At 36.9% G+C, this 14,270-nt stretch overlaps 1 protein-coding gene across 1 annotated transcript in view; it reads right to left on the bottom strand.

The window, feature by feature from the left end:
• COL25A1 (collagen type XXV alpha 1 chain) overlaps nt 1-14,270 on the bottom strand; it is a 415,084-nt gene that overhangs the window by 18,460 nt on the left and 382,354 nt on the right. The window contains exons 26-31 of the mRNA XM_010981063.3: nt 14,038-14,082; nt 11,735-11,815; nt 10,800-10,862; nt 10,118-10,168; nt 8,000-8,026; nt 279-332 (exon numbers count right to left, since the gene is read on the bottom strand). Coding sequence (XP_010979365.1) covers nt 279-332; nt 8,000-8,026; nt 10,118-10,168; nt 10,800-10,862; nt 11,735-11,815; nt 14,038-14,082 — 321 coding nt within the window. The remainder of the gene's footprint in view (nt 1-278; nt 333-7,999; nt 8,027-10,117; nt 10,169-10,799; nt 10,863-11,734; nt 11,816-14,037; nt 14,083-14,270) is intronic.

The raw sequence follows: 14,270 nt of genomic DNA, 5'->3' as shown, positions 1-14,270 counted from the left end.
TTCCTTATGGGTTAAGAAGGAAGAGTCTGAGCTATTTCTTTTAGCTATGAAAATGTATGCATTGTTTTTTATTAAGGCAGCCATATTCTATTTTAATATTCTGTTGTTCTCTCAGTGTGAGGACTCTTAATAGAACCTGAGACGGTATCTATTTCTATGCACTATTAGGTGGCCCTTTATTTCTTCTGGGAAGTGAACAGTTCAGATCAACCCAAATGGAAAGGCCACATGCTGTGTTTTCTTTAGATCACAGCTTAATAACTTCAGGAGCAACTTACTCTTTCTCCTTTGGGACCTGCAGGGCCATGGGGTCCCACAGGGCCATCTGTACCCTAAAAAAGATAACAATAAGATAATATGAGACATATCCCAAGGGCTGTAAGGCAAGCAGTTATAATTTATCCTGGACTTTTTCCTGGGTGAATGATGCCTTAGAATGTCAGCAAGACAACACATCTCCTTTCAGACTGCTTTATGCTCGATTCTTTCAGGTCAGTCGTTTTCAAGAAACTCATGCAAAAGGGATGAATTATATAACTGCATATTTCAATGAAAGGCACACACACACAAAACCTGTATACCATATTTAATTAGATATTTCCTCCCTGACTAAGTGGAACATCTTCACTTTGCCTCCAAAATCTTAAGAAGAAAAATGTCATTGTCCTTCTGTCACATCATCTCTTGTTTACATCCATTCTCTGCCCCCACAGTTACCCCCACTCTTCTTGGCCACAAACACTCTGAAGCCTTGTTTTCAGCTGTTTAAGAGGCTCGAACAGTTACACAAGTCAAAAAATATTTTCGTATAAATGAGAACAGTGTTTAACTGTTTAAATTTTCTTCAGCTCTGTGGGAAGCAGCAGGGGGCTTAGAAGGAAGGATTTATTCTTACAGGTTCTGCTGCAGTGGCTCAAGTCACTGAGCTTACAAGGCACAAACCAGGCAGCTGGATGATTTAATGACACAATTGCCCTCTGGCCTCCTGGTTCAGGATTAGGATTTCTGTGGCAGACGAGGTAATAGCTGAATGAATATAATGAACACTGAGGTCCAGTGAAAATAATGACCGCCTGAAGCAGGTTTTTAGAACTGAAGAGCTTGGAATTCTTTTTTGATTTGTAAAAATGTAGCAGGGAATTCAAGTATATTTGCTCATTTTCAGGAACACTAGGCTTAGATTTGCAAATAATTTATTATGATATTTGCAAACAAAGGAAGTATCCCAGCACGAACTTTATAGTATTCCTACTTCTTTATACTATTGTTTTTTATTCTTAAAAAATTTTTTCTTGGGGGGGTAATTAGGTTTACTTATTATTATTTTTTTTTTGTGGAAGTACTGGGGATTGAACCCAGGACCTTGTGTATGTTAAGCATGAGTGCTACCACTGAGCTATACCCTCCCCTCCTTGTTTATTCTATTAGAACCTTGTGATATGAAATAATTCAGGGCTTTAAACTCTTTCTAATATTGGTGAATTATCATCATCAGTTTGATTTTTTTCACTGCTTGAGCTCAAAGTTCATCTTCAGAAGACTTCTAAATATTGAGGATCTGAAGCTGAAATGTAAGAGATGGCACTGTTAAGAACCATGGAAAAGAGACAAAATGACAGAAGACAGACAAGTCATTTTGATGAACAGAGATTTGAAAGTTAGTTCCAAGGAAGAAGTTACATTTCTAATATGCACATAAACATTAAAAGGAAAAGCAAATTCAAATAAATTCACATGACTTTAATTCCTTCAGAGGGCCCCTATCATGGAATTGCAGGAAGTGTCCATCAATTATGGAAAAACCTGTCTGGGATTCTAAGACAGTGAAGCCAATTAGACTGGTCATTCTTCCCACCTTGCAAGTTCTCCAGACTTGAACCTGGGCTTCAGAAAGATGTTCTGTAGTTTAGGCTGGACGTCAAACAGAGCTGCCACCCAGACTCTGTCTACCTTTCCCTTTTCTGTCACTATCTTTGTCCACCTTCTCCTTTCGCTCCAGTCCTGTGTAGCCCTCATCATTTGATGAGAGTCTGTCCTGAAGCACAAAATTCATAGCCACAAAACATGTTGGAGCAAGATGAGGTACTGACTCACCCGGGATCCTGGCTTCCCGTCTAAGCCAGATGCTCCCTGTGTGATTTGGTTGGTAGCAGGGTTGGTGGGTGTAACACGAATGACAAGAACAGAGATTAGTATGAGGTACCAATGAACAAATGTAACACTTCAAACAACATAATACGCAGTCACAGGGTTCTGGGATGAATATCACATTGTTACAAATTGTTAGTTTAAAAAAAAAAAAAACACATGACAATAAACACCCCACAGATGATGGCATTTTAATCACATTTCCATTCGACAAATTCTTACTGAGAAATCAAGTTAATGAGGTTTATAAAGTGGGCTTTAAAATAATTACCAGTAACAGTCTGGGTTGCTAATTTCTATATGAAATTCATTTCAAAAGACTGTTAAAATATATTTCACAATATATTTCTTTATGTTCTGAAGAAAAAATAATGGTCAGTCTCCTAGGAAAGGGCTCATTATAATCATCAATCAAGGTTAGAATTTCAGAGGAAAAGAAAAGAGCTCTAGTTTTACTTGTTAAAAGAGCATTTATGAATAACAAATGCAGAATTTTAACATGTCAGGGTGACTGTGGATTTCACATGAACAATACTCATTGTTTTCTGGGTTGCTCTTACTGTGTTCACATTAGTCACCACTAGGGGGACTTCTAGGAGCAGGAAAATGCTGGAAAAATGTCATGCATCCAAACAAAAAAATAACTGTCCCAAACAAAATTATTCCTCAGTTTACTTCAAGTAGTCAAGCATCAAAGTCTAAATGGGAAATGCTTTAAAAACCTAATGTTGTTTTCAGGCAACGAACGTTTTTCTTTACCTTGAACTCTAAGCTATGCATAACGTATGATTGATAGATGACATTTTCAATTCTTGTTTCAAGAATAAGCGCAATTACTTTTTTGACATGGCTTTTATATCTCGAAACTCGAATGTTTATTTATAGTCCTTTAAAAATGTTGATTACAGCAAGGAGTATTTAAGAAAGACAATGCACTAGTTCTATACATTTTCTTGGCAAGGTTGCCAAACTATTTCCCCATTTAATGCTTCAGATGTAGTTAATAATACAAAATGCAAGAAAAAAAATCTATTCCAGCTGCATACTCTACCAATGTTGCTATAACATATTTTTTTTTGAAGGGGGGGTACTTTAATTTTTCATTTTACAATTCCTTCTGTATAATCCTGAGTCAGATTATAACTGAAAGATACATCTTTAGTTAGCAATGATTAAAACTTTAAAAAATGTGTGTTGTTTGTTTGTTTAATGCTAGCATATATAGAGCTTTGGGCTAAATGTTGCATAAAAATTATCACTAGTCCTAGATTTGACATTAGGGCAAACTCTAAAAAATTCAGATTGAAAGTTTAAATAAAATAGAAATCCCAACTTTGTTTTGCTCTTTGATACTTTCTTCAGAGTCATCATTATTATAATATTTAAAAATAATCAGGAGATGATAAGAGTTTTGCACTGATAATATTATATTATATTTACCTGAAATGTGAATTAATGACTTACACGTTATAGAGGTTTTAATGTGTGTGACATGATCTAATTGGTGTGATTTAACCTATGCTCTAAGGCTTGTATCATTCATTCAATAAGTGAATACACATTAAGCACCCACTACATGCCTGATCTCTGTGAGGCATTTGCTATCAAGAGGAATACTTCAGTACTTAGAGTACAGTACCCATGGGAAAAATTTTAAAAAAGTGGTCACCAGCGTTTTTAAGCATAAAATATGTGTATAAACTATATTCTGTTACCAATTTCATGTCACATTTTAAAAATGTAATCTATAATGTCTTTTGCTGACTTCTGTTTGCATTCAGTGAATAGACAGCATATTAAAAGCTTGAAACTAAAACCTTCTATTTAATAATTTCAAAACATCTTTTTAGTTGTGGAAAGGAGACTAGATAAATTGTACGAAAGGTGAAAATCTCTTTTTGTTAAAAGTAAAAAAAACTCGGAACAGCTGCAAAATACTGCTTCCATACTCTCCATGATTGCCCCAAGAACCTCATAAGAGGGCATTTCCAACACAAACGACATACAACATGTAGACCACGATATGACTGATTAATGTCCGGAGCCACCGCACTGACCTCACGCTTTCAACAATGGCCAGCTGCACACCTGCCACCAACAAAGGGCTATGGTTTTTGGTATCAAAAAGAAAAAAAAAATTGGGGGAGGATTTTAAACAACCCTAAATTATAAAAACATTCGGGAGAAATGATGAAATAATCAGCACAGCACTTCTTTAAAGGGGAGGGTGATGGGAGAGACTTGTCAGCCTTAAAAGAGGAAGGTTGGCATGTATGTAATTGAAGGACAGGGCACTCGTGGCCTTGTTTGTTATGGGGTCTTCCTCTGACACAAGAGCAGACATCAGAGAAAACAAAACTGGGATGAGCTCTGCTCGAACACAATGCGTTTCCCAGTTATGGAAGTCTTAACTGTTATACAGTCACCGAGGAAACCAGAGTTTGCTCCTTAGGGTAGAAAGAAAAGTGAGATTGGCACTGAAATGGAAAGTTTTCTTTACTTACTGGAAGGCCAAGGGGTCCTCTGTCACCCTTTTGACCTGGTTCACCTTTCAATCCTTTAACACCATTTAACCCTGGTTCACCCTAAATGCAAAAGCAAATGCCAATTTTGGTTGCTATCATGGGTGTTTCAACTGCGAGAGAAGAGAGCCAGTCTCTGAAATGGTTGCAGATTCCAGTTTTAGGTAACAGCAGAGTCAGGCTAGATTTGTCTTCCATCAGTTCAAAATTAATTTAAAATATTAAAAAAATGAGCAAACAAATTGACAATTAAATAATGTTCTAGGAAGCAAAACTCCTGAGAAAAAGTGCTCCTCACAATCAAAATGTATACTGCTGAGTACCTGAATTTTTCAGTTCTATCTTAAGGAAACTGGTGGAATCCTACATTGTTCTGACCAAGCAAATCAAAGACAGTCAGAGTGGAGGATGCTCAGGGAGGTTCAGCAGGAGAGACCCGCTCTGCTGGAATGGAAAACTGGAATATGCAGGACAGGTTATATACAGATATTTTAAGCCTTTAAGCATTTTGCCCAGGGGAATGAGCCAAAAATGTAGCAGCTGATGTCTGAAGTAATGCCAGTTAGCGAATCCTCACTCACTGACATTGCCAAGTCAGGTCCCTACATGGATTAATCAATAGAATACACAACAAATAGCCAATCCTAGAAGAGAATGTGAGAGAATGTGAAGATCCACAGGACTTAAATGTGGTTTTACAAACTACATTTACAAATTGTCTGTCTGCCCAATATTAGAATAAAGGAGGTTTGAATTCAACTTAAGGTGACATTACAAACGTCCTGATAAGTGATCAAGTCTGCTGACTCTGATTTTTAAAAACCTAAGAATACAGGACACTCTCTTCTATCAGCAGCAGCAGAGAAATAGAGTTTTGTTCTCTTTTCAATTTTTAAGTACAGATGTTAATTTCATCAAGAAAATCTTGAAAGACTTGTGAAAGGAAGATGATTTCAGTCTCAAATGCCCTGTAGAGCCTTGCATGTGGGGTCTGGAGGGGAGAGAGATTATGCTTACATGGCAGGAGGGACTGCTAACCTGGGCAGTATTTCTCCCCATTTGCCTGATGATGAAAGTCAATGTGGTACCTGTCAAAGAGTCCAGGGTCCCACCTAGACCATAGCAGCACAGGAACGGGTATTTTTAATAAGCCTCTCAGGTGATTCTTCTCATCCAGAAATTTTTGGAAATCGTGAGATAGACTTATCCGTGCAACCATCCTATATATTTGAACTTTGTTTTTTGTTTGTTTGTTTTTTTTGGGGGGGGGAGGTAAATTAGGTTCATTTATTTATTTATTTTAATGGCAGTACTGGAGATTGAACCCAGGACCTCATGCATGCTAAGCACATGCTCTACCACTGAGATATACCCTCCCCCTTGAACTTTCAAAGGGGTCACAAAATAATAAACACATTGGCACGACCTAGTGGATTTTGGTGATAGGAAGTTTGCAATGCTGCCAAATGTGCTTTGGTCCATAAACTATGATTGTGGGCATGTCACAGAACTAGTGTCGATGTGAGATTAAGGCCAAGGCTCAGTAATCAACTTCAGTTACCTGGTCTAAACGAGAGTTCTGGCTTGGCAAGCATGTGGACTTTGATTCAGCAAGTGATCTTGAGATGATGGACAGGCATGGCAGCCTTGGTAAGCTATGAAACTTTTTGGTGAGGAGTCGCACACTGACGGAAGTGGGCATTAATTGAGAAGGTGAGTTTATAAACAATCAGATTCTGCGGCAAAAATTTTAAATTTCTGCTCTGGTCCCTAAATTCACATCTCAGATCTATCATTTAACTAGCAGTGTAATTCAAGGCAAATAACTTAAATTTCCTGGGCCTATAGTTTATCGTCTATAAAAATCAAGGAACTAGCATAGGTAATCTTTGAGGTGTTTTCAACTTTATAATTCTCTGTGATCTATGGTTTAAGTAACAATTGAAGTTAAGTGCAGGCAAAACAGACCACTGCATTGTAGATATCAAAAGGACCTTGGGCACCTATGAATCTAATGGTGATGGGGTAACTGAGCACAGTTTTGGTGGCTTTGATCTGAATCATTACAGTTAGTCTCGTCTTTAGTGGTGGAAGAACAGAGTCATGAACTCTTCCTTTTCTTGGATGAGTCACCTGCTTCACCTCGGAAAGGACACTCAGATTCCTGCAGTCAGACCAGTACCTCCATCACCCCTAAAGCTGGGTAGGCCAGGGGAATCCTCAGAGGAGAGAGGGGACTGCCTCTACACTTTCTGATTCTTAATGCCAACATTGCACTTATGTGTTCCCCCACCCCTCACCATTTAAATGCACCAACTCACTACTGAGGAGCTTTCAAGAGTCCTTGAACCTTGTCTAAAGCAGGCTTGAGGACTAGCTAAATTTTCCTGTTCAGAACAAAGCATCAAAACACAGGAAAACAACAACAACTGACATTTAGTGGGTGTTTATTAACAGCTGCACCAAGTATTTTGCTAAGTGTTTTATAATCATATAGTCATTAAATCATCACAACGCTCTGAGGCAAGCCACCTTGTTGTATAAATGAAGGATCAGAGAGTGTAAGTATTCTGCCCCATGTGATACTGCCTGTCAGTGGTAAAGCTGACATTAGAACATGGGTCCTCATCACATATGCTCACTGGAAGATGAAGCTCACCTTTCAGGGCTCATTTTAATCCTCCAAGATGTCCTCTTGGGCTACACAAAGGCAACAACAGGTGAAGACTATCTTCACAATACAAGCTGCACTACTTCTGACAAGGAAGGGCCAGTCTCCATAGTTCTCTTTTTAATCCAGAGTATGGAATACATGTGATGTAACCGTCTCTTCACTATAGCACACCTGATACACCCTACCCCATTCTAGACTAGTGACCTCTGGGGGAATAAAAAATTAAGACATGGGATACCGAAAGTGTTTAGACACAGCAGCGCTATATGACAAGTAAAAAGTATCAGTGAATAAAGTCTGAATATACAACTAAAGACACCATATTAAGAAAGAGAATTTGGACTAGTCTGAGGCTCTCATCAGATTCACTTCCAAATGGTTGATTCTGAGTATATTATGATTAGTAACCTAAGAAACTCACTTGGTGACAAGAAAAAAAGGCAAAATGAGGACTAATTCATCTCCAGGTGATACTACTTAAATTTGTAGTAAGTCGTTTGTTGTTGTGAGATTTAAACATCTGGATACTTAAAGGCTTAAAGATCATCAACATCACTTGACAAATAAATAAGACAGGACAGACATGCTTCCACCATGCTTCTCCATGATTAACAAGGAAACAGACATCAAACAATCAAGAGATTTGTTGAATTACCTTTGGTCCTGGAAGTCCATGGGGTCCCTGGAAATGAAAAACACAACTTTAAATTAAGAATTGATTCGCTATTTCCCAGCAGAAGTGACTATCATACAGGGTAACAAAAGAGATGTAAAATAAGAATCTTTTTGTTTGTGCTGTAGTTAGAGATAGTTGATGTTAATACCTAGTGAAAGTTCCTTCCGACTCTTGGATTGTTCTGTAATAAGAAATTCATTAATTGCAATCCTTTCTGCTAAGTACCTATGAAAGGGGGGGGGGCAATACGCCAGGGTTATATGTAAGGAAAAAAAAAACCCGAAAAAAAAGTATTTGTGAGCCCCACTACTCCTATTTTTCAAATCTCTATTTAAAAAAAACTAGGTGGAATATGTGAGATACATTACAAATTTATATGAAATAGAGGTAGGTCTTAAAAGACAGAAGTTTGCCAAAGAAAGTTCCAAAGTTTAAGTACCAGTGAAGAGGAGACTTTTTCTACTACTAACTCCTGTAGACTCAAAGTGTTCAGGAATCTAAAGGAAGAGGAAATGAGGAGATGACAGTCAAGCTTGGAACTTTGTTGCATAGTTTCTTTAATTTAAGGCTAAGGAAAGGATTCTATACAGGGGCATCAAGCATTATTATTCATAATGCATTTATTTTCACAAAGATGAATTCGTCAAGGCTCTTATAACAACCACCAATGGAAGGAAGTCATAATACATTCATGAGTCAGGGCCTTTCCCCTGCTTTTTGTGGAAAATCTAAATATAGAGACTAATTAGCCAAACTGAATTAACTAAAGGTTACTGTGGATTGCTTTAAACTTTTCAAGTCATTTAAGTAAACTATTTGGAGATAGGAGTATTTAAATACTCATCAGCAAAATCATATAACAGTAGGAAAAAGCTTTTTTATTTTTTTATCAAGGATTATGTAGATATTTGTTACATATGTCTACTTTGGAACAATATTTTCCCTTTACGTAAGTTGTGGATACACATTTTCAGGAAATGGCCATTTTATCAAGTATTCTTATTTTACTTTAGTAATGGTTTAAAATTTATTTAAACTAATTAATTTTATGATATAAATGGGTATAGCATTTTAAAATTTAACTTTCTAACTTAAAGTGGAGGGAGTATAAAAAAGCCAAAAGTATGCCATTTGCTTAATTCTTAAAGAACTGTTTAGTTTTAAGAAATAAGGTTAATTATAATTGTTTTGTGGTATGAAACAGAAATGGCAGTTAGTAAGAAACAGCTGACTGGGTCTGGGGCTATGCTCTGTGGTTTAGATGATTCCAGTGATGCTCCTTCTTGGACCACAAAAGGAGGAAAGAGTGACCCACAGTTTATTTAATCTCTGTGATTGAAGTCACGTGATTAATTGAGATTGTCTTCTAGATGAATGTGACCCTAGAGGCTGTGTGACTTGTTCCCATCCTGGCCCAGTCAAAAGCATTTGAAGCATTCTGCCTTCTACAAAGTTTTAGCTTTAACACAACTGCCATTAGGCAGACATTTGAAGAATTATGCTGGATTAGTGGCTACCTTCTTCACTGAACGTAAATTCTATGAGGACATGGTGACCGTCTTCACTGATCACCAACAGATACTTGTGTAAACATTGTATTTACCGAAGTACGTACAAGTGAAAAGAAAAAGATCCAACAATATATGTCATCTGTAGCAGTGAGCTTCAATTTTTATCATATTATTTTATAAATGTTCTTATTGAACATTTCATTAAAGGGTCTTCATCCTCAAAGTTGGTTAGAAACATTCATTAATGGCTACAGTTATTAACCTTGTTATGTTATGAATGGCCTAGAGTGGTGATTGGTTAAAACGATTTTCCAACGTTCATACTGGAAGGGTGGAGTAAAGCTTGCCAAATCTGTTTGTTTTTCTTCGACTTTCCTGTCACAAAACTACGCTCTCTCTTTCCAACGGATGTGTTTGGGGGAGTGAAAGTCAAAACTGTAAAATCAGAAAAGCGCCTCCTATCTTCTGCCCATCGCACAGAGAGTAGTACACAATACAAGCTGGCTGTTTTGAGGGGGTGTTCCTGTTTTCTCAGATAGCATGCTTTTAAATAAATGACTACAGTTTGGAGAGAAGGAAGACTTACCATGGGGCCTGGTGGGCCATGGGGACCTGGTGGGCCTGGTGGGCCTATGATCTGCATGTCCGAAAAATAAACATGGATTTGGTTACTTCATTTAGATAAGGCAATTAGGCTTGAATCTCATGCTGGGGCTCTGCTAAGGCCATTAATCGTTGTAGAGGAAGATGGATACTGGAAGAAGTGATGCATTTGATTCTCTACATTTACAAATTCCTTGGTGAGAACAAAAAAAAACTTAAAAAAATACAGTTGTTCTACAAAAGCCAGAATAAATCAAAAGCACATTAAAAGAAAAGGAAGCAACTGATTACCAAGAAACGCTATAATGCTACCACCACCATTAAACTCTCAGATATTTCACTAAACAACAACAGGACTCTGGAGGGAAAAAGAACGTAGGTTCTACAGCCACAGAGCTCCATCCGCAAGTGGCGTGGGAAAACCACTGATTTTCTCCTCAGGGTTAGACAGTCCTCTGAAAAATTGCTTCTAACTCAGACCTCAGAGACACTTTCATCTCTCGCTGTACAGGGCCGACAGATATTTCTTCTACAGTTTGACAGACCAAAAGGCTCATGGTCTTTCTACTGTTGATAAGCCATCTGGCATAGGCTGCCGCAGGTGAATAATAGGCCCATGTTAGAGTGTTTTGGGAACCATGCAAGTTCAGCCACCACGGACTTACGGAAGGACCCTGAGGACCTGGCAATCCCGAGTCGCCTTTTTCTCCTTTCATTCCATTGGCACCCTACAAATAATCATCAAGAGGTGAGCTGGTCCAGTTACTTTCAAAGTGTAAGAAACAGCTGAATTTTCTCCACAAATCCATCATCCTCTTGACATTTTTATAAAATCATGCACGTGATATGTTTTACCCCCTTGCATTTTAGCCTCAAACAGCAACCTTCCTCAGGTCCTGAGGATTGTGGGTGAGATGTGAAATAAATTAAAAAGTGAATGAAAATTAAGCTATGCCTGATTGGTTAAACTTATACAAAGCTAAATATATCAGATTATTAATGTTATATTTTTAATAGTGGTGCTCACTTTAAAAAGCAAAGGTCACTCCCTTAACTTAATGTTCACTGACATTTGTTTATACATTTCCTTGTTTTAAAAAGTGATCTAGGGCAGTGACGTTTTCTACACTTTTTTCCCCTACATTTTTCTACATGTCCCTCTCCAAATTCTCAGTAAAAATTATGGAGAAAACCATAAAAACACCATCCCATAATATTGTACACATAAAGGGAACACTTTCCCAAGTAATTTGTTTTTTAATTATTTTACGTATTTTGGTTTTTTTTAATTATGGTTTATTTTTAAATGATCAGTTACCACCACCTTATGCATACTAAGTTAATGGCCAACTATATTTATTTTGCTATCTTCTAGTGAAAATAATTGAGAAAAGCATAGATGTTTATTTTATAATTTATTTGGTTGGATGCTTTAAAATTTGTCTTAGAGGCTTAGTTGTAGTAATTAACCAATACCTCAAATATTTAAAAATAAAAATATTACATGAACCATTAGATGTGACCACAGCTAATAATACAATTATTTTCTGATTATTTAATTTATCTTAATATGAACACATCATAAAAAGTATAAACATACCGGTAATCCAGGAAGTCCAATTCCTCCTTTTTCACCTGGCATACCTGGGTCCCCCGTGTCTCCCTTGGAGCCTTTGAGTCCCTAAAAATGATTCAGTTTGCATTTAAGAGTTATACTGACCAATGATAGTTACATCCTAGGGAAAACATATTTTCAGATCAATTTTGTCATTAGGTGGGTCCTATACAGATATGATTCTGATTTTCATTTTTAGGGGGAGTTATCTCCCACAGCAGCCTTCTACATTGATCAATACTATTTCCCCTTATAAAGGAAGGGGTTACAGTCTATCACTTAGGCCATTTATGTATGAAAAACATGAACTTAGGTGTTCATGTCATTTTTCTCAATTCTATATTTTTACCTGGCAGCTAATTCTATATCACCAGTCCTGAAAACAACTTATTGGATTTAATCCTCAACAGAACAATACACATTTTGAACCCGGATCTAGCGTTATAATAACAAAGGTCCAAATAAATTTCTCCCATCTCCACCCACTAAGTCCACCCCGCATAAACGCAGGCAGAAATTCCAATCACTATCAGTTTCCCATGGTCCAATCTACAGATGGGTAGATCATTCACTGAACACAAAGGCTCAATTAATGCTTAGAAATACTTCCACTTTCCCACAGTGTTCTTATTTTGTTCTCATGACATCTCTATGAGGCGATCCAGGATGTAATTCTTTTTTCGTTTTACAGTGAGGAAATAGATGTATGTGTATTCTGAATGCAAGCAAATCTGAATTTTGTGACACTAATACTGAGATTAATTTATATGGTTGAGCATTTTCATCCAAGAAGGCTCACTGCACTATGACCAGATGGCCCATTCTTCAGCAGAGATGATCATAGCTATTTTAGTTCTAGATCTGGGGCTCCCTGGCTGCACTAACCTGTTCATCTTTTTTATACTAAAAACTACTCAAGGACAGGAGCATGTTCTTTCTTTTTACTTATGCATACTTCACAGCATCTACTTCAGAATCACCCACTAGGTGCATGAGTGGGTGGGTAGGTACCTAAATAGATAAGATGAATCTTAGGGTTAATCAGGCCCTGGTTGGTTTTAGGAAACCAGTGATAGTGATCAGCAGAATAGCCAACCCTCTGAAGAAGAAGAGCTTGTAAAGCCTATAGGAAAAAAATTAAGTTATTACATATGTAGGGACCATGTGGTATGTTAAATTATTCATAATGACTAACAGTGGGAAAGATAATACACCCAGATTTTTACATGCTAATGTGATCTCTGATGGATACAGCAGATCATCTAAAGTCGTCTTCCTTTTTAACCACCACAACTTTATTTAGTGTGACGTTATATGATTTCAACATACAGCTCTGATATTAAAGTAACCCTTCTCTTAAACTTAATCTCTTAAACTTAATTTTCTTATCTAATACTATCTCCTGAGGAGTATGTTTCACAAACCAGATCACGAATCTCCTTGATTTCTTACGATCTTCTTGATTTTAGCCATTTCTTGGGTAAATAATGGAAGCCCAGAAACATCAAATACCTTGAAACTAATCCTTGTGATTAGAATCTGAATTCTGAATACTGTCCATATTCTCCTGGTCAGATTTTTTTCTGCCAGGGGTGGGCAAACCACGGCTTACAGGCTAAATCTAGCCTGGGGATTATTTTTGTACAGCCTGAATGTTTAAAAAAATTTTAAAGTGGCATTAAAAAAATGGGATAGAGACTGTACATGGCCTGCAAAGTCTAAAATGTTTACTGTTCCTTTATAGAAGAAGTTTGCCAACCTCTGTTATCCAGGGAAACCCTTGGAGATACTAACAAATTCTGCAAAGCTACAAGGGCCCTGCTTATTTCTGTCTTTTCTAATCTAGAAAATTAGGTGTAATCTTTATTTGGAAAAAGAAAACATTGTCAAAATAACCCATATAAATAATATCTAATTTTGTAGAAACTATAGTCACGGATTTTAATCTTGAATTATTTGGATTCACTGAAATTAGGCTATCCTTACTTAATTGGTAATGATCTTACAAGCCTATTAAAAATTCACAGAGATGTCATTGGTAGATTGATGGGGAGTATTAAAACAAAATTAAAGCATCATATAGCTTGTATGTTTCGACAAAGAAAACAGATGTCTAATTTAAAACCAATTACTTTTTTAGAGTTAATGTAGTCTCTAGAAGGACAGAAAGTTAAAAAAAAGAAGAGGATACTATATATCAATACTCATGCCATTTGGGCTTCAAACCTATAATCAAAGTGGTGATAACAATGATTCTTTAAGTGACAGTATATATTTTTCAGTATTACCTGCTCTCCATCGACTCCTGGGACTCCTGGAGATCCTGGCTCTCCCTGTTAAGATAAAAATTGATAGTAGCTTCTATTTATTATTGGGAGCATAGCATACTAGACAAAAATGATGCTAGTTGGTAACAGTACAATTTAACTTTTAGCAAATGCAACATAGCCCAAGAGTGCATTCTACATCATGTCAAATAGCTATAAAAAGTGAAATAACATTTTTTGAATATCATATATAA

This window comes from Camelus dromedarius, chromosome 1, assembly GCF_036321535.1.
Source record: "Camelus dromedarius isolate mCamDro1 chromosome 1, mCamDro1.pat, whole genome shotgun sequence".
NCBI classification, from domain to species: domain Eukaryota; kingdom Metazoa; phylum Chordata; class Mammalia; order Artiodactyla; family Camelidae; genus Camelus; species Camelus dromedarius.
The sequence above is the reverse complement of the archived record's forward strand: the minus strand, read 5'-3'. Positions and strand labels throughout refer to the sequence as shown.